At 44.3% G+C, this 18,547-nt stretch overlaps 1 protein-coding gene across 1 annotated transcript in view; it reads left to right on the plus strand.

The window, feature by feature from the left end:
• ANKIB1 (ankyrin repeat and IBR domain containing 1) overlaps positions 1 to 17,295 on the plus strand; it is a 256,563-nt gene extending 239,268 nt beyond the window's left edge. Inside the window, exons 17-20 of the mRNA XM_077490802.1 lie at positions 298 to 349; positions 13,170 to 13,278; positions 15,351 to 15,394; positions 16,304 to 17,295. Of these exons, the coding sequence (XP_077346928.1) occupies positions 298 to 349; positions 13,170 to 13,278; positions 15,351 to 15,394; positions 16,304 to 17,026 (928 nt within the window). The 3' untranslated portion in view covers positions 17,027 to 17,295. The remainder of the gene's footprint in view (positions 1 to 297; positions 350 to 13,169; positions 13,279 to 15,350; positions 15,395 to 16,303) is intronic.
• The last annotated feature ends 1,252 nt before the right edge of the window (positions 17,296 to 18,547 follow it).

Raw genomic sequence — 18,547 nt, forward strand, 5'->3', positions numbered from 1 at the left:
TCTATGTGTGGGCACGTATAATGGAGCTTTAAGGGTTTGCTGTGAACCTCATAATGGATACACCAGTTGTGGGTCTGAATCCAGGGATGATCGAGTTCTAGAACTTGGATCCCGTGATCTGAGAATCTAAGCAGTTCACATGTGGTGAATGTTAGATGTGCTGCAGTTGGGAGAGGGTGCAAGAGAAAATGGCCCTCCTGCAATCACCCAGACATGGGAAGTATGACTGCCTTTTAAATGATGATAAATTATTTATCTTCAAGCTCTCCTCTGTAATTATTAAACTTATTTTTTTAGCTTTGCTGGAGGAACTTGGGACTGGGAATATCTAGGATTTGCTTCTCCAGAGGTAAGAAACATCTATTCTTCTTTTTCTTTTCTTTTTTTAACAGAATGAGTTTTATTGAGTAAAAGGGATCAATACAATATGTGCAGTTGACAAGTGAAAACACAAAAGCCAGCAAATTAGAACTGTCAGTACAGTGCGCCGGGTGAATACATCACAGTAGTACACTAACTGGAGCTGTCATAGGTAGAATACAAAAGGCACATAACTGAAAGCAGTTTGCACTTATATCAAACCATAGGATTCATCAAAAGGAGTAACAAATATCGCCCTAGAATTCCAACCCAGAAACCTAACAGAAGGGCAAGGGAGCAGGAGGGGAGGGAGGACAAAAGTAAGAATGAAAGGAGGGGAAGGAAGGGAGTAGATGGGTTGGTAGGGGGGGGGGGGGGGCTGGGAAAAAAAGAAAGGGGGGGAAGGAGGCAAAGGCGAAAAATAATATCACCTAAAGGCTTTGGCAGGAGTCTATCCAAGTCATCCAGATTTTTTTCAAATTTCCTGGGGCACTTGCAGCTTTTTTACAGCGGCAGCACCACAGTGATGGTTGCATGCAGGGATGCTACAGTAGGAGGTAGGGATGATTTCCGTTCAATGAGCATTCCCCTCTGGGCATTGAAGGAAGCAAACAAGAAGCCTCTATTCTTAAAGGATAAGTTCACCTTTTATAAATAATAAATGCACATCTCTTTTTGTAGGTAAACAAAAATGTGCATTTACGTTTTTGCACTGGATCTGCGAACAGTAGATTGGGGTGCAATGCCAGGATCCTGCAGACTCTCGGTAGACTGTCTGCCAGTACCTCTGATACAGGCTGACAGGTACAGAATTGCAGGAAGAATCGAGATCAATTACAGTAACTACAGGAGTGCTTACCAGTGCCCTCCCTATTGATTGAGAACTATAAGCTGTCAGACGTGGTGGCCAGAGGTACCTGTAGTTCATTAATTCACAGAACTCGGAGAGCCCCGCATGGACGTGTTTTTTTTGTTTTGTTTTTTTTTAATAGTGACAACGGGTGCGGAGAGAGGACCCCCCTGCCCGCTGTCGAAGGTGGAGGAGAGGAGGCAGATGCTGGAACATGTTGTGTTCAACCTTAAATACGGGTGGAACATGTAACATGTTCCAAAGGTGAACTTGGCCTTTAAATGGGAACTTTTAAAATAACCGATGAGGTGGACAGATCTAAATCCAGTATGTGGGGGTGTAAAACAAAAACTACTTTGAAGTTATTGAAGTACTTGCTTGCATCCTTAAAATGTGTTTACAGTCTTCATACACAAACACATTCTCTTTTCATACATCAGGGGACACAGAGCCATGGTAATTACTATGTGGGTTACTAGGCCACCAATAGGTGATGAACACTATCACACCCCAAGATCAGAAGTGCACTTCCTAGATAACCCCTCCCATTACCGGAGTACCTCCATTTTTTTGCCAGTGTCTAAGGTGTTGGTCACGAGTAAAGATGTGCTGTGCTGAGCTCCACTGGAGCAATCCTTGCTGGGGCTAGCCATGCTGACCGGATCAGTTCTCAGTGTCCTTTAATGGGCCTAAGGAATGGTACCCAGGCCTCGTGTCCAAAGAAATGAGGTTTTGCTTGCAAATGCTTCCCTTTTTAGAGAGATGGAACCTGGGATCCAGTACTTTTTGTTTGGTAGTAAGGCCATAAAGTTTTTACTGGCAGGGTGCTGTTGCAGGTCCAGGATTTTGGGTAACCTCTAGGTTCCCCTGTTCCTGAAGGTTTTGTAGCCCACCGTGAAGGGTGAAGATTGGATTTATGGAGGAAGGTGGAGATTTTCTTTTGAATTTCGCCTTTAACCACTTTCTTTTTATGGCATTTTATTGCCTCTGCGATTTTTATTTTTTACAATATAAATGGAAAAGGACCGAAAATTTTGAAAAAAAAAAGATACTTTCTACTTTTTGTTATAAGAAAAATCGAATAAACTCAATTTTAGTCATACATTTAGGTCAAAATGTATTCGGCCACATGTCTTTAAAAATGTCAATAAGCGTATATTTATTGGTTTGCGCAAAAGTTATAGCGTCTACAAACTAGAGTACATTTTCTGGAATTTACACAGCTTTTAATTTATGACTGCCTATCTCATTTCTTGAGGTGCTAAAATGGCAGGGCAGTACAAACCCCCCCCCCAAATGACCCCATTTTGGAAAGTAGACACCCCAAGGAAATTGCTGAGAGGCATGTTGAGCCTATTGAATATTTTTTTTTTTGGTCCCAAGTGATTGAATAATGACAAAAAAAAAAAATGTTTACAAAAAGTTGTCACTAAATGATATATTGCTCACACATGCCATAGTTATATGTGGAATTGCACCCCAAAATATATTCTGCTGCTTCTCCTGACTACGGGGATAACCACATGTGTGGGACTTTTTGGGAGCCGCGTACGGCCCCCCGAAAACCAATCGCCGCCTTCAGGATTTCTAAGCGTGCAAATTTTTGATTTTACTCCTCACTACCTATCACAGTTTCGAAGGCCATAAAATGCCAAAATAGCACAACCCCCCCCCCCCCCAAATGACCCCATTTTGGAAAGTAGACACCCCAAGCTATTTGCTGAGATGAATGTTGAGTCCATGGAATATTTTATATTTTGCCACAAGTTGCGGGAATATTACAAACTTTTTTTTTTTGCACAAAGTTATCACTAAATGATATATTGCTCACACATGCTATGGGCACATATGTGAAATTATACCCCAAAATACATTCTGCTGCTTCTCCTGAGTACGGGCATACCACATGTGGGGGACTTTTTGGGAGTCTTGCCGCGTACGGGACCCCGAAAACCAAGCACCGCCTTCAGGATTTCTAAGGGCATTCATTTTTTATTCCACTGAGCCTGAATCTGACAGATGAGTGACTTCCTCTTCATTATCTGTCATGCTCGGAAACGTATAGGCCTCTTCACTAGTGTACCTTCGCTTTGCCATTTTAAGCTCTAAATTTTCACAGGTAAAAAAGCACCTAGGCTGTCAGCGACTGTATAAAACGCTACCAAAAAAACTGTTAGCGATCGCAGGGATCAGGCCTGACTCTGCGAACGCTGCAGTTATGTGTTTAGTGTTTTGTAAGTGACAGTGATCAATCGATACTGCACTTGGGTGGGCTGGGCTAAGGGGCAAAATGCAGGTGCTAGCAGGTATCTGGACTGATCCCGCTAACAATGCGTTTTTTGGAACCCTAAACTGCTGGGGACACTAGTATAGATCTGATCAGATATTGATCTGTTCAGATACTATACCACTACGGGAGGTGTATGCTTTGCGCGTGGGTGTTAGCGGTACTGGCACTAACCTAGCTCTGCCTAGGGCGATGCAGACCCTATCTGACCCTAAAACCTAATTGATATCACCCGCCAGGTGATCAGGGGGTTAAACCTTTGTTGGGTAATAAATGGCGGGTGCCCTGATGCTATAAAAAGCAAACTAACCAGCGTCACCCGTAACACTTATACGTTGATCACTGGTGAAAGGGTTAACTAGGGGCAATCAGGGGGTTAAAATCTTTATTAGGTAGTATATGGGGGGTCCCTGACACTATATAAAAACCTGACGGGGAACCTAAATAACTAACTGGCTAGCCAGCGTCACCAGTGACACTTATACGGTGATCACTGGTAAAAGGGTTAACTCTAGGGGCAATCGGGGTTAAAACCTTTATTAGGTTGTATATGTGGGTACCTAACGCTATAAAAACCTGGTGGTGAACCTAAAAAATAACTAGCTACCTAGCGGCACCAGTGACACTAATGCAGCGATCAGAAAAACGATCGCTTAGTGACACTGGCAAAAGGGGGTGAAAGGGTTACCTGGGGGGCAATCAAGGGGTTAAACCTTTATTAGGGGGGTAGGGGGCTACCCTGGACCTAACACTAACTGCCCTGACGCATTTTACAGTCACAACTGACACTAAATGCAGTGATCAGTAAATAAATGATCACTGCAATCAGTGACACTGTGACTGGGAGGGGGGGTGATCAGGGGGTGACTGGGGGTGAAAGTGTGCCTATGTGTACCTACATGTCAGTGTAGTGTTGGTGCACTTACTATGATGTCTTCTCTCCTCGCCGTCCGGGAAAACAGACCGCCTCGAGGAGAGTGACATCACTTCCTCCTGCCTGTGTTTACACTACACAGACAGGGGAAGCTTCTCATTCGCCAGGAGCGATCGCGAGGAGATGGCCATAAACCAACGGCCATCCCCTTATCCCGGATCACTCCTGAAGCGAAACGGACCGCCGCAGCCAACGGGAGGGGTTCCGATCGGACCCCCATCCGCTGGAAGGCAGGCACGTACGGGTACGTGATTGTGCCTGTCCGTGCCATTGTGCCGACGTATAATTACATGCGGCGGTCCTTAAGTGGTTATGTTTATAATGTTGTCATGCCTATCTTTCACCACTGGGGGCTGTATTGAGCACCCACCGCCTTATGCTGGGAACAGCGCTGTGTCAGGAGCCATAATTTCCTCCGTATCACAAGACAGGTTGCTTGTATACTTTCTTACTAAATTGGTTTGTTTAACCTTTTTGCTGCCTGCAGCACAGGCTCTTGATGAACCCACCTCTGGGGGTGCCTTTCCTATTCATTCATGGCTAAAAAAGCTTATATATTCTGAATGGGAATAACCCAGATAAACAATATTATCCACACTTTATCCCAGTGGTTCTCAACCAGGGTTCCGTGGAACCCTAGGGTTCCTCCGGAGGTTGCTAGGGGTTCCTTTATCATTGGGCAATTTCTGCCTCTTGGATAAATTCCCACTGACACCAATAATCCTTTTAGCTATCTGTAAGGAGGTAATTCTTCCCAATGACCACAAATGTAGGGACCATTCTTCCCACTGACCATCACACTATTGTATCATGAGTTGTAGATTTCTAATTTTTAGCAGGGGTTCCCTGAGACTGGAGAACTATTTCAAGGGTTCCTCTGTGTTGAAAAGGTTTAGAAAGGCTGCTTTATCCTATGGAAGCCGATTTCTATGAGAAATGGGGGGTTCCAGCAATTGATTCTGCAATCACCTCAGTGAACTAGAGTCTCACATGTCCGGTGGATAATGCACTAATGCCAACAGATAAAAAGTTGGAGAGTCTTTCTAAAAGCAATATGTCTAACAAGTTCTGTAGCGCTGCCGATTCTTGCGGCAACTGGTGTATCTCAGTCCATTAAGGAACAGTTTGTGGAGATACTTACGACTCTGCCTGATCAGCAGCCCCAGCAATGGGCTGGTGTATCAGATGCACTGTGTTTCACAGTAGATGCTAAGCCTCACGGTTTATGCTAGGACTAGTGGATTCTTGCAGAGTTCTGTGGCTGAAATATTGGTCAGCCGAAGCACGTGTAAGAAACCCTCCTTTCATGGTGAATGGCCATTTGGGGACGATCTGGATGAATACATCCAAAAGGATCTCTAATGAGAAAAGCTCTCTTTTACCAGTAAAGAAGAAGTTTAAACATTTCTCCTCAAAGCGTGCCAGGGGCATCAGCCTCTAGGCAGTCTTGACGGCCTCCACCGTCAGATTCTAGGGGAAGACCTCAAGGGCAGCACCAGGGTCAAAGGTCTTGGGGCAGAAAGCGTGCAAAGCAGAATGCTAAAGCCTCCTCATGAAGTGGCGCCCCCGCTCGCTTGGGTGGGGGGGGTGGCTCCTGCAATTTTCAAAGATCTGACAGGAATAACGTCAAGACAGATGGATGTTTTCCTCAGTTTCTCTAGGTTGCAAACTAGATTTCCGAAAGTTTCCATCTCTTCATTTTCTAAATGTTCCCAGGGATCCAGAGAAAAATAAGTCTCTCTTTCTAGCTCTGGATCATCTATTATCCCAGCTGGTGATATCAGAGTTTCCCTTAGAGGAACAGGGCACAGGTTTTTATTCAAACCTTTTTCATGGTTCCAAAACCAAACGGAGAGGTAAGTCCCATTCTAGATCTCAAAGATCTGAATCGCCACTTAAATATCCGGTCCTTTCGCATGGAATCAATTGTTTCCATCCTGCAAGTAGGGGAGTTTTTGGCATCATTCGATATCAAGGATCCATATCTCCACGTACCAATATCCCGCTCACCAGAAATTTCTACACTTCGAAATAAAAAATCATCATTTTCCGTTTTTGGCCCTGCCATTCGGTCTAGCCACAGCACCACGGGTGTTCTCAAAGATTCTGGCACCTCCTTTAGCCGAATTAAGGGCTCAGGGCATAACAATCCTAGCCTATTTAGACGATCTATTTTTAATAAATCATTCAGTCTCTGGTCTAAACCCAAGTCTGGTCACAGCTGTAAACTACCTGGAATCTCTGGGTTGGATACTCAACCTAGAAAAATCCTCCTTTAAAAATCATCAAGAGATTACAGTACTTGGTCATAGATACCGTACAGAAGAAGGTATTCTTACCCCAGACAAGAATCAGTTCCGTTATAGGACGAATTCAATGGAAAAATCCTTCCATTTGGCTGTGCATGAGATTGTTTGGGAAAATTATGGCCTCCTTCGAGGCCGTCCCTTACGCGCAGTTTCACTCAAGACTGCTACAAAACACCATCCTGTCGGTCTGGAACAAGAAGGTTCAGGCTTTGGATTTTCCAATACGCTTGTCTCCCAACGTACGTCAGAGCCTAAATTGATGGTTGATATTCAACAACCTCCCAAAGGGGAAATCTCTTCTGCCAGTATCCTGGAAAATAGTGACAACAGATGCCAGCCTTCTAGGCTGGGGAGCAGTCCTGGAAGAAGATTCTGTCCAGGAGAGATGGTCCAAGTCAGAAGAACCTTGCCTATCAACATTTTGGAGATTCGGGCAGTACATCTGGCCCTAGAATCTTGAACGCTCAGGCTACGGGATTGTTCTGTCAGGATTTAATCCGACAATGCCACGGCTGTGGCTTAAATCAATCACTGGGGGGGCACGAGAAGTTATGCAGCCCAAAAAGGTGTATCATGTTCTAGCTTGGGCAGAAAGTAACATTCCTTGCCTATCGGCGATTTTCATTCAAGGAACAGAAAATGGCAGGCAGACTACTTGAGTCGCCAACAATTCTATTCCAGGGGAATGGTCTCTTCACCCCGACATTTTCCTAGCGATATGTCAGAGATAGGGTATTCTGGACGTCGACCTGTTCATGTCCAGATTCAACAACAAAGTTGACAACTTTGTGTCAACAACGAAGGATCCGCTAGCATGCAGAACAGACGCATTAATCTTCCCATGGGATCAGTTTGCACTGATCTATGCGTTTCCTCCAGTTCTGCTACTTACGCGACTTCTCCGCAGGATCAAGCAGAAACGAAAGGAGGTGCTTCTGGTGGCCCAGAAGATCTTGGTTTGCTGAGATCATAAAGATGGCGGGAGGAGTCCCTTGGACTCTGCCATTATGGCCACGCCTTTTTGTGCAAGTCCGGTATTCCATCCTACCTTACGGACACTAAATTTAAAGGCTTGGCTATTGAAACCCATTCTAAAGGTCCGTGGGTTATCTCCCTCAGAAGTGTCTACTTTGGTTATTGCTAGGAAGCCGGCTTCCAGAATCATTTATTATAAAGTCTGGAAGGCATATGTTTCTTGGTGTGGATCCAGGGGTTGGCACCCCAGGAAGTATGTCATAGGTAGGATCCTTGATTTCTTGCAAATGGGATTAGAAATGAAGCTGGCCTTGAGTACTATCAAGGGCCAGATCTTGGCCTTGTCAGTTTTTTGTGTTTTTTTCAACTGCCTCTTGCTTCTCACTCTCTGGTGCATAGTTTTATTCAGGGGGTAACACGGATTAATCCCCCTATGGAGGCACCTCTAAATCCTTGGGATTTAAATTTGGTCTTATCGGCTTTACAGAATCAGCCTTTGAGCCTTTACGGGAAATTCCCTTGGTTCTTTTGACAAAATAATATTTTTGGTTGCCATTTCTTCTGCTAGAAAGTATCAGAACTAATGGCTCTGCCATATTTGATCATGCATAAGGATAAAGCCCCGTACACACGAGCGGACTTTTCAACATCCAAAGTCCGACGGACTGATTCCGTCAGACTATTCGATCCTGTGTGGGCTGCAACAGACTTTTGACTCGCCAAAGTCCGAAGGACTTTAGAATATGGAACATGCTTCAAATTTTTCCGAAGGAACTCCGCCGGACCCGGTCCCTTCGAAAAATTCGCTCGTGTGTATGCTATTCCGACGGACTAAAACCGACGCTAGGGCAGCTATTGGCTACTGGTTATGAACTTCCTTATTCAAATCCAGTCGTACGTCATCACATTCGAATCCGTCGGAGTTTAGTGTGATTGTGTGTGGCCAAGTCCGTCGGAAGTCTGTCGGACATAAGTCCTCTCGTGTGTACGGGGCTTAAGGCATACCAAAAGTGGTGACAGGTTTTTCATTTAAACCAGGATATTATTCCACCTTCTTCCCAGAGCCTCAATCTAGGGAAGAGAAGGCACTACACATACTCCCTTGATGTAGTAAGAGAGATCTATTTAAAAGCAGCTGCTCAGGTTCGCAAAACAGATGTTTTGTTTGTATGGTCAGAAGGTCCAAAAAGGGGACAGGCAGCATCAAAGTCCACAATTTTCAAATGGATTTGATGAGTGATTGTTCAAGCTTACGGTTTAAAGAAGAAAATTCCTCCTTTTCGTGTTAAAGCACACTCAACCAGGGTGGTTAGTGCCTCTTGGGACAGTGCATCTTCAGGCCTCTATGGCTCAGATCTGTAAGGCCGCAACTTGGTCTTCAGTTCATACATTTACCAGATTTTATCAAATCAGTGTTAAAGGTCATGAGGCTATTGCCTTTGGGCGTAGTGCACTGCAGGCTGCCGCATGAGTCCTCTAGCCTCTTTTTTGCCCTACTTTTTTGTTGTGTCTCCCTCCCTTCAGTTGCCATTGCTATGGGACATCCTACATAGTAACTACTATGGCTCTGTGTCTCCTGATGTATGAAAAGAAAACAGGATTTTTAAAACCGCTTACCTGTAAAATCCTTTTCTTTCATTACATCAGGGGACACAGAGGTCCCTTCCTTCTTGGTATACACTTGTATTGCTTGGCTACAAAACTGAGGTACTCCCAGTAATGGAAGGGGTTATATAGGGAGTGCACTTCTGATCTTGGGGCGTGCCAGTGTCCTATTAACCCACATAGTAATTACTATGGCTCTGTGTCCCCTGATGTACATCAAAGAAAAGGATTTTACAGGTAAGCTGTTTTAAAAATCCTGTTTTTTACTAGAAGCACATGGAGTAAGCAACACAAATAATGAAAGTACGTACAAACTCCATGCAGAACCTACTGTGATTTTTAAATCGTTATGCCCAAGGTACCAGAGTTTTACACTGGCACAGGTGGACTAAGAGAAGCCTCCCATAGTCTTTACCCTCCTTTTAAAAAAATAGAACATAGAAATCTATGCAGTCTAGCCAATGTCTGCAGTCCAATGTCACCTTGTAGCAACCCACATATACAGTTATGCTCATAAGTTTACATACCCTGGCAAGATTATGATTTCTTTGCCATTTTTCAGAGAATATGAATGATGACACAAAAACTTTTCTTTTACTCTTGGTTAGTGTTTGGCTGAAGCCATTTTTTTTATCAATCAACTGTGTTTACTCTTTTTTAAATCATAATGGCTACAGAAACTACCCAAATGATCCTGATCAAAAGCTTACATACCCAAGTTCTTAATACGTTGTATTGCCCCCATTAAACTTTAATGACGGCTTGAAGTCTTTTATGGTATTTGTGGATGAGGCTCTTTGTCTTCTCAGATGGTAAAGCTGTCCATTCCTCTTGGCAAAAAGCCTCCAGTTCTTGTAAATTCTTGGGCCGTCTTGCATGAACTGCACGTTTGAGATCTCCTCAAAGCGGTTCAATGATGTTGAGGTCAGGAGACTGAGATGCAAATAGGTGAAAACCTTGTGAGCTGCTAAAATTAATAAATGCAATGAAAAATAAATACTACACTAGAGTAAAATTAAAATAAAATTAAAATAGACAGCTGCCAGCACTCTCCACACTTCCCTAAATGTGATAATACAAAATGATATAACAAAATGTGCGGCGCTAAGACCAAACAGTGAATAAAGATAGATGAAATTACTATAAAAAAATATATATACTACCCAAATCTACTAAAAAATATTAAATAAATTAATATATTAAATTAATAATAGATATATCCTGTGCAACAAATCCAAAAATGGGCATAACATTCAATTATTTATAATGTCCAAAATAAAGTGCAAGTGCTCCATGTGCTGCACAATATCCTTATATGTTGAATTAGATTATTTGACAGTCCATCATAAAAACACAGATAAAAGTGATGCTGGTGCCTTCATGCCTTGTGTACCCCTCCACCAGATGTACGCTCACCTTAAGGGCTTAGTATAAAAGCCTGTAGTAAATGTTAACAGCATCCTCCTGTGATTCCTCCTTCCTGTGGTAACTATTGGCTTAAAATGCTTATCAAGAACAACTCCTTCCTCCTAGTTACCAGAAACTTCCTCTCATATATGTCACATGTAGAAACAACAGAGGCTTGCAATAGTGTGATATTGTTTTTAAAAAGATTTATTACAACTTGGACTCCACAAGAATTACACTCACATGACTCATGACTTCCTCTGGGATTTGTGATTGGCTTACGTTCTTCCCATGTTATTTATAGCGGCGACATTTTAAGCCAATAGTTACTACAGGAAGGAGGAATCACAGGAGGATCTCCTAATGCTGTTAACATTTACTACAGGCTTTTATACAAAGCCCTTAAGGTGAGGGTACATCTGGTGGAGGGGTACACAAGGATTGTGTGTGTGCTGCATGAAGGCACCAGCATCGCTTTTATCTGTGTTTTTATGTTGGACTGTCAAAGAATCTAATTCAACATATATATATTAAGGATATTTTGCAATACACGGAGCACTTGCACTTTATTTTGGACATTGTATAGTTCTTTCATCTATCTTTATTCACTGTTTGGTCTTAGCACCGAACATTTTGTTATATAATTTAGGAGACTGAGATGGCCACTCCAGAACCTTCACTTTATTCTGCTGTAGCCAGTGACAGGTCGACTTGGCCTTGTGTTTTGGATCATTGTCATGTTGGAATGTCCAAGTAGGTCCCGTGCGCAGCTTCCTGGCTGATGAATGCAAATGTTCCTCCAGTATTTTTTTTGATAACATACTGCATTCATCTTGCCATCAATTTTGACCAAATTTCCTGTGCCTTTTGTAGCTCACACATCCCCAAAACATCAGCGATCCACCTCTGTGTTTCACAGTAGGAATGGTGTACCTTTCATGATAGGCCTTTTTGACTCCTCTCCAAATTTAGCGTCTATGGTTGTGGCCAAAAAGCTCAATTTTGTTCTCATCCCTCCAAATGACTTTGTGGAAGAAGGTTTGAGACTTGTCTCTGTGCTGTTTGGCGTATTGTAAGTGGGATACTTTGTGGCATTTGCGTAGTAATGGCTTTCTTCTGGTGTCTCGACCATGCAGCCCATCTTTCTTCAAGGGCCTCCTTATTGTGCATCTTGAAACAGCCACACCACATGTTTTCAGAGAGTCCCGTATTTCACCTGAAGTTATTTGTGGGTTTTTCTTTGCATCCCGAACAATTTTCTGGGCAGTTGTGGCTGAAATTTTTGTTGGTCTACCTGACCGTGGTTTGGTTTTAACAGAACCCCTCATTTTCCACTTCTTGATTAGAGTTTGAACACTGCCGATTGCCATTCTCAATTCCTTGGTTATCTTTTTATATTCTTTTTCTGTTATATACAATTCGACTACCTTTTCCCGCAGATTCTTTAACAGTTCCTTTGCTTTCCCCATGACTCAGAATCCAGAAATATCAGTGCAGCACTGGATGAAAGGGTCTGTCAGGAGTCCAGAAACTCATTGACCTTTTATACACACACACACACACACACACACACACACACACACACACACACACACACACACACACACACACACACACACACACTAATTACAAGCAAATAGATCACAGGTGATGATTGTTATCTTTAATAGCCATGTAAACCTCTTTGTGTCAACTTCATGTTATCAGGCCAAAATCACCAGTGTATGTCAACTTTTGATCAGGGTAATTTGGGTAGTTTCTGTTGCCATTATACACATTATTCAGCAAAACACTAACCACGAGTAAAAGAAATGTTTGTGTTATCATTCATATTCTCTGAAAAATGGCCAAGAAATCATAAATTCTGCCAGGGTATGTAAACTTATGAGCACAACTGTATTTTGATAAAGTGCAGTGATGGTGAACCTTTGCACCCCAGATGTTTTGAAACTACATTTCCCATTATACTCATGCACTCTGCAGTGTAGTTGAGCATCATAGGAATTGTAGTTCCAAAATATCTGTGGTGCCAAGGTTCACCATCACTGATCTAGTGGCTTCAGGAGCTCACTTGCTGCAAGCTTCTTCTGTGTCAGCAATTCATAAAGCAAAGTCATTGCATGAAATTTTCAGGAGTTCAGAAATGGCAGTCTTGCTATTTTTCTTAAATTCCTACCTATTATGCAGCTGTCAAATGCAACAGGTTTTACTGCCCACTGGAGTCCGAGCATATAAAAGCTTGGCATAGGAAGGAAATGGAGTTTATTTTCAACTTGCTCTGTAGAGATACAGGAATCCGTCTGGTTAATGGGTATTTGAGGCAGTAAAATTTACCTTGCATACATCCCATGTACATTCCACTTTATATGCTTATCTGGCAAAAGAGAGAATTGTTGGGGGAGTGCTAATTAAGTTACAATCTTTCTTTAATCACCTTTACAGGAATATGCAGAGTTCCAGTATAGGAGAAGACACCGCCAGCGCCGCCGCGATTTGCACAGTATGAGGAGCAACACTCCAGATCCTGATGACCATGCAGAAGGCACTTTGGGTACTCTCCAATTTTCTGAACTGGCATCAGTAGCGGTGCAGTAGATTTCATACTCCCTGAGATATCCATAGATGGCTTTGAGCCCATGAACTTAGCTTGAAGTAGTGTCAGTTGGTGAACGCAGGTTACACTAGCGTGAGTCAGCCTGGGAACCCAGGTTACACTAGCGTGAGTCAGCCCGTGAACACAGGTTACACTAGCGGGAGTCGGCCCATGAACCCAAGTTACACTAGCGCGAGTTGGCCCCTGAACTCAGGTTACACTAGCGCGAGTCGGCCCGTGAACCCAGGTTACAATAGCGTGAGTCGGCCCGTGAACCCAGGTTACACTAGCGCGAGTCGGCCCGTGAACCCAGGTTACACTAGCGCGAGTCGGCCCGTGAACCCAGGTTACACTAGCGCGAGTCGACCCGTGAACCCAGGTTACACTAGCGCGAGTCGGCCCGTGAACCCAGGTTACACTAGCGCGAGTCGGCCCGTGAACCCAGGTTACACTGGCGCGAGTCGGCCCGTGAACCCAGGTTACACTGGCGCGAGTCGGCCCGTGAACCCAGGTTACACTGGCGCGAGTCGGCCCGTGAACCCAGGTTACACTGGCGCGAGTCGGCCCGTGAACCCAGGTTACACTAGCGCGCATCGGCCCGTGAACCCAGGTTACACTGGCGCGCGTCGGCCCGTGAACCCAGGTTACACTGGCGCGAGTCGGCCCGTGAACCCAGGTTACACTGGCGCGAGTCGGCCCGTGAACCCAGGTTACACTGGCGCGAGTCGGCCCGTGAACCCAGGTTACACTGGCGCGAGTCGGCCCGTGAACCCAGGTTACACTGGCGCGAGTCGGCCCGTGAACCCAGGTTACACTGGCGCGAGTCGGCCCGTGAACCCAGGTTACACTGGCGCGAGTCGGCCCGGGAACCCAGGTTACACTAGCGCGAGTCGGCCCGGGAACCCAGGTTACACTAGCGCGAGTCGGCCCGTGAACCCAGGTTACACTAGCGCGAGTCAGCCCGTGAACCCAGGTTACACTAGCGCGAGTCAGCCCGTGAACCCAGGTTACACTAGCGCGAGTCGGCCCGTGAACCCAGGTTACGCTAGCGCGATACGGTCCGTGAACCCAGGTTGCGCTAGCGCGATTCGGCCCGTGAACCCAGGTTGCGCCAGCGCACGTCGGGCCGCGAACCCAGGTTGCGCCAGCGCACGTCGGGCCGCGAACCCAGGTTGCGCCAGCGCACGTCGGGCCGCGAACCCAGGTTGCGCCAGCGCACGTCGGGCCGCGAACCCAGGTTGCGCCAGCGCACGTCGGGCCGCGAACCCAGGTTGTGCCAGCGCACGTCGGGCCGCGAACCCAGGTTACCTTAGCGCGAGCCGGGCCAGGAACTCAGATTACTGTACCAGTGAGAGCTCATAATCCCAAGTAAAATCTGCTAATAAATTCAGATTGCACCAGTGGGAGACAGTGAATGAACGCAGATTACACTAGTGAAAGTCAGCCTATGAACCCAGACTTTACTAGTGAGAGTCCGCTCATAATCCCTGATTGCACTAGGTAAAATCTGCCAATAAATTCAGATTGCACTAGTGAGAGTCAGTCCGCGAACGCAGATTGCACTAGAGAGATCCAGCCTGTAAAGGTCAATCCATAAAAAGAGATTTTACTAGTGAGTCAATCCATGAACGCAGATTGCCCTAGTGAGGGTCAGCTCATAAACCCAGATTGAACTAGTGAGGCTCCGCCCATGAACCCAGACTGCACTAGTGAGAGCTCAAAATCCCAGATTACACTAGGTGAAATCTGCTAATAAATTCAGATAGCAAAAGTGAAAGTCCATGAACTTAGATTGCACTAGTGAGAGTCTGCCCATTAACACAGATTGCACTTGTGAGAGATGGTCTACAAACATTTGTTAGAGAACTGTTTTTGTTACAGAAAGGATGGGGGGGGGGGGCGACAGAACTGTTGCAACAAGAAAATATCTTGTTCTGTAAGGGAGAAGTATAATGGACATTACACAGAAAGAAGAGCAATTGAATAACTCTTTTGAAATTGCATTGTCAATTTGATCCCTGTCATTTCAGATACCCTAGAGGTTCGTGGTAGCAGAAGACATGGCACATCCACGGTGAGTCTGACCACCACTGATCCTTCTGACACAAAATATATAAAGAGCAAATATTTTTGAGGCAATTACATTCCTTGCAGCAAAGCTGGATAGGTTTAGCTTCACTGGACTAGAAATCATATTTGGCTTAGGAGCTAGAGGATGGCAGCTTTCCGGCCTGATTTACACTAGTGTGATTTCTGATGTGATTAGAGTCGCACAGAATCACATAATGGAAATCAAATTGTTTATATTGGTGCCCATTCACATCAATGCGACTCAGCACAGAGCAATTTTGGAAAAGTTTCCTGTGCTACTTTGGTGCTATTCCAGCATAACTGTGGCCCCATAGAGTTCAATATAATTGCATATACATTCTATTCTGATGCAATTTGGATAGCAATTTTATGTTTTTAAACCATCCACTTTCCTTCCACAAGAAGCAGCAGCAGTGCCTTGACTGCTAAGGATGAGATTGCATCAAAATCGCACAGGAGTAAAATCCCGTCAAAATCACGCACAAGTTGCACTACATAATTGTACCTCAAATTGCCTCAAAAACGCTAGGGTGAACCAGGCCTATATGTGAGTCTTATGCTATTTTGATTTGTCTTTTGTCAGAAAACATAGCGAAACATGGAGGTTGCCATTCTCCAACAACTAGTTACCTGGTGGTTAGTCAATAAAGAGTATTTCTGGAAGTATTGGTTATATATTCAACATTAACCCCTATTCAGCCTAATCTCTGAAAGTGATGCTAACATTTTTAAAGTCTTTTGCTTTTAGCTGGCTGTGTTCTGTACAACGTTTTAGATTTGTAAATCAATGCTATTTTGTAGGATAAGGTAACTGTTGCACTGGGAAAAAAAAATTCTCAGTCCGCCATGATATCACTATTACGTACATTTACCATCATGAATTCCTTTGCAGGCGCTGAGTTCACTGGATGATGACGATCCCAACATCCTCCTGGCCATTCAGTTGTCTTTGCAAGAATCTGGCCTCAATGTCGATGAAGAGACTAGACAGTTCCTCAACAACGAGTCTTCACTAGGAGCCATAGGTTCATCTCTGCCTACAAGACTTGATCCATCTCCGATAAGCTTGGAGAACCCTAGGTCTGCAATGAGTAGCTCCGAGCTGCTAGAACTTGGCGAAAGTCTGGTCAGGCTGGGAGCTAGCAATGACCCATATGCAATAGACCGCATACACTCTAATTCATTCACCGATGTCCCAACATCCAGCAGTGACCTTGATTCTTCTAGTCAAGACCCCAACATGAATGAGAACCTTCTGGGAAACATTATGGCTTGGTTCCATGACATCAATCCTCAAAGCATCGCCCTTATTCCGTCTATGGCCTCAGAAACCGACGTTGATTTACAACCTCTGTGTGCCAGTGACCAGTCGCTGCCTCCTGCTCCAAACATGGCAGAGGAGCATGCACTTTTTCAGGATGCACTAATTAACGAAGACCCAGAAATGCAAACAGAGGAGATTGCTTCCGAGCAAATAGAAACTCAGGCCGAAGCGGTATCACAGAGTGATGACCACACAAACGAAGTCACGAGCAGTGTGACCAGCTCCGAAGATATCTCAAGTAGAACTCCTGAACCCCCAACAGAATGGGTCGAACAAGTACATTTGGTATGAGTACGACAAAACCTAAACATCTATCCGGTAACCATATTCAGATTCTCGCATACAACCTCAACACCATGCCACCGTACATTCGAGACCACTTAAGAGATGGATCTTGTGTTGGGAATAATGTTAGACCTTTAACTCAACTTGAACTTTTAAACAATATTTTCTGCATTTAACTAATGGAGTTTGATTGCCTTTTATTTTTTTCTCTTTTTTTCAAAACAAGAAATAAGTAGGGTGAAATCTTTACTCAAATAAAATGCAGTCGTCATGTAGCCTTAGCTTGGTAATACTTACCTTGAAGATATGGGTTGAGTTTTTTGTTTTGTTTTTTAAGATCACGTAGATAGTTTAATGAAATCATTGCTGTGTTGTCATACCTCAGTTTCCCGCCCTCGACACAGAAATTCGTATCACTCCAATCATATTCCTTTTGCTTCCTTGTTATTGTCACTTACGGTTGATAGTTATTTTAACTACAGAAGTGAAACTAAAGAAGAGCTGTATCGTGCAAATTGAATTTGGTGTGAACAGTGAGACAACCCTGCCAATGACTCCTCCCATGTTTTGTCATGCCTTATAATCTTCTATCCACACCAATGTTGAGATATTTGGTGTTTTATCAAAAGCAGCCTGTATTCGCCACTAAAAAGTTGTGTTTGATAAATTTTATTTGCAAACTGACGTTTTTATTTGCAAATGCAACTTTTATTCTCCCTAGATGAGACATGTTTTTTAAGCTGGCTGGAATCCCTGATTAATGCACCTTCTCTTCCAACCTGCAAATTTTTTTTATAAGACAGTGGGAAACGAAAGATAAATATGTAACCGGCATTTCTGGGGGAAGGTAAAAGGGGCCTGTGATCGAATGTTGACATAAATAAAGAGCAATAAAAGTGCTGAAACCGCTTTCCTGGAGAAAATGCCATTCCAGGCTCATTGAAGTCCTAGGCCAGTGATGGCGAACCTTGGCACCCCAGATGTTTTGGAACTACATTTCCCATGATGCTCCACTACACTGCAGAGTGCCAGAGTATCATGGGAAATGTAGTTCCAAAACATCTGGGGTGCCAAGGTTCGCCATCACTGGCCTAGGCAGTTGGTCGCATGATCTCTACTGAATGGAAGATCATCCAATCTGAAATCTGAACCTTCACTTGTAGAGATCAGAAAACCAAATGCCTAGATCAGGGGTGTCAAACTCAATTTCGTTGCATCAGCATTATAGTTGCCCACAAAGGGCTGATTTTATCTGCAGGACTAGATGTCCAGAGCACCCACCTCCTTACATCAGTTGTCAAGAGCCCCCCCACCATCAGACGTCGAGTCCCCCACCCTCTCTTACATCACAGGGCACCCCCTTACCTTGTGCTGTTGCCAGAAAGAAGATGGGGTTGGGGGCTGGGAAGCAAAAAGTGTAGGGTCTGGAGGAGGACCAGAGAATAGTGGGAGTCAGCTGCTGGAGTCTGTTTAGACCAGGGGAGGGGGAGACTAAGGGATGCCGCAGCGGCACAGAAAGGCACAGGA

Source organism: Lithobates pipiens, unplaced genomic scaffold (assembly GCF_037356315.1).
Source record: "Lithobates pipiens isolate NorthernLeopardFrog02 unplaced genomic scaffold, aLitPip1_a1.2 Scaffold_19, whole genome shotgun sequence".
NCBI classification, from domain to species: domain Eukaryota; kingdom Metazoa; phylum Chordata; class Amphibia; order Anura; family Ranidae; genus Lithobates; species Lithobates pipiens.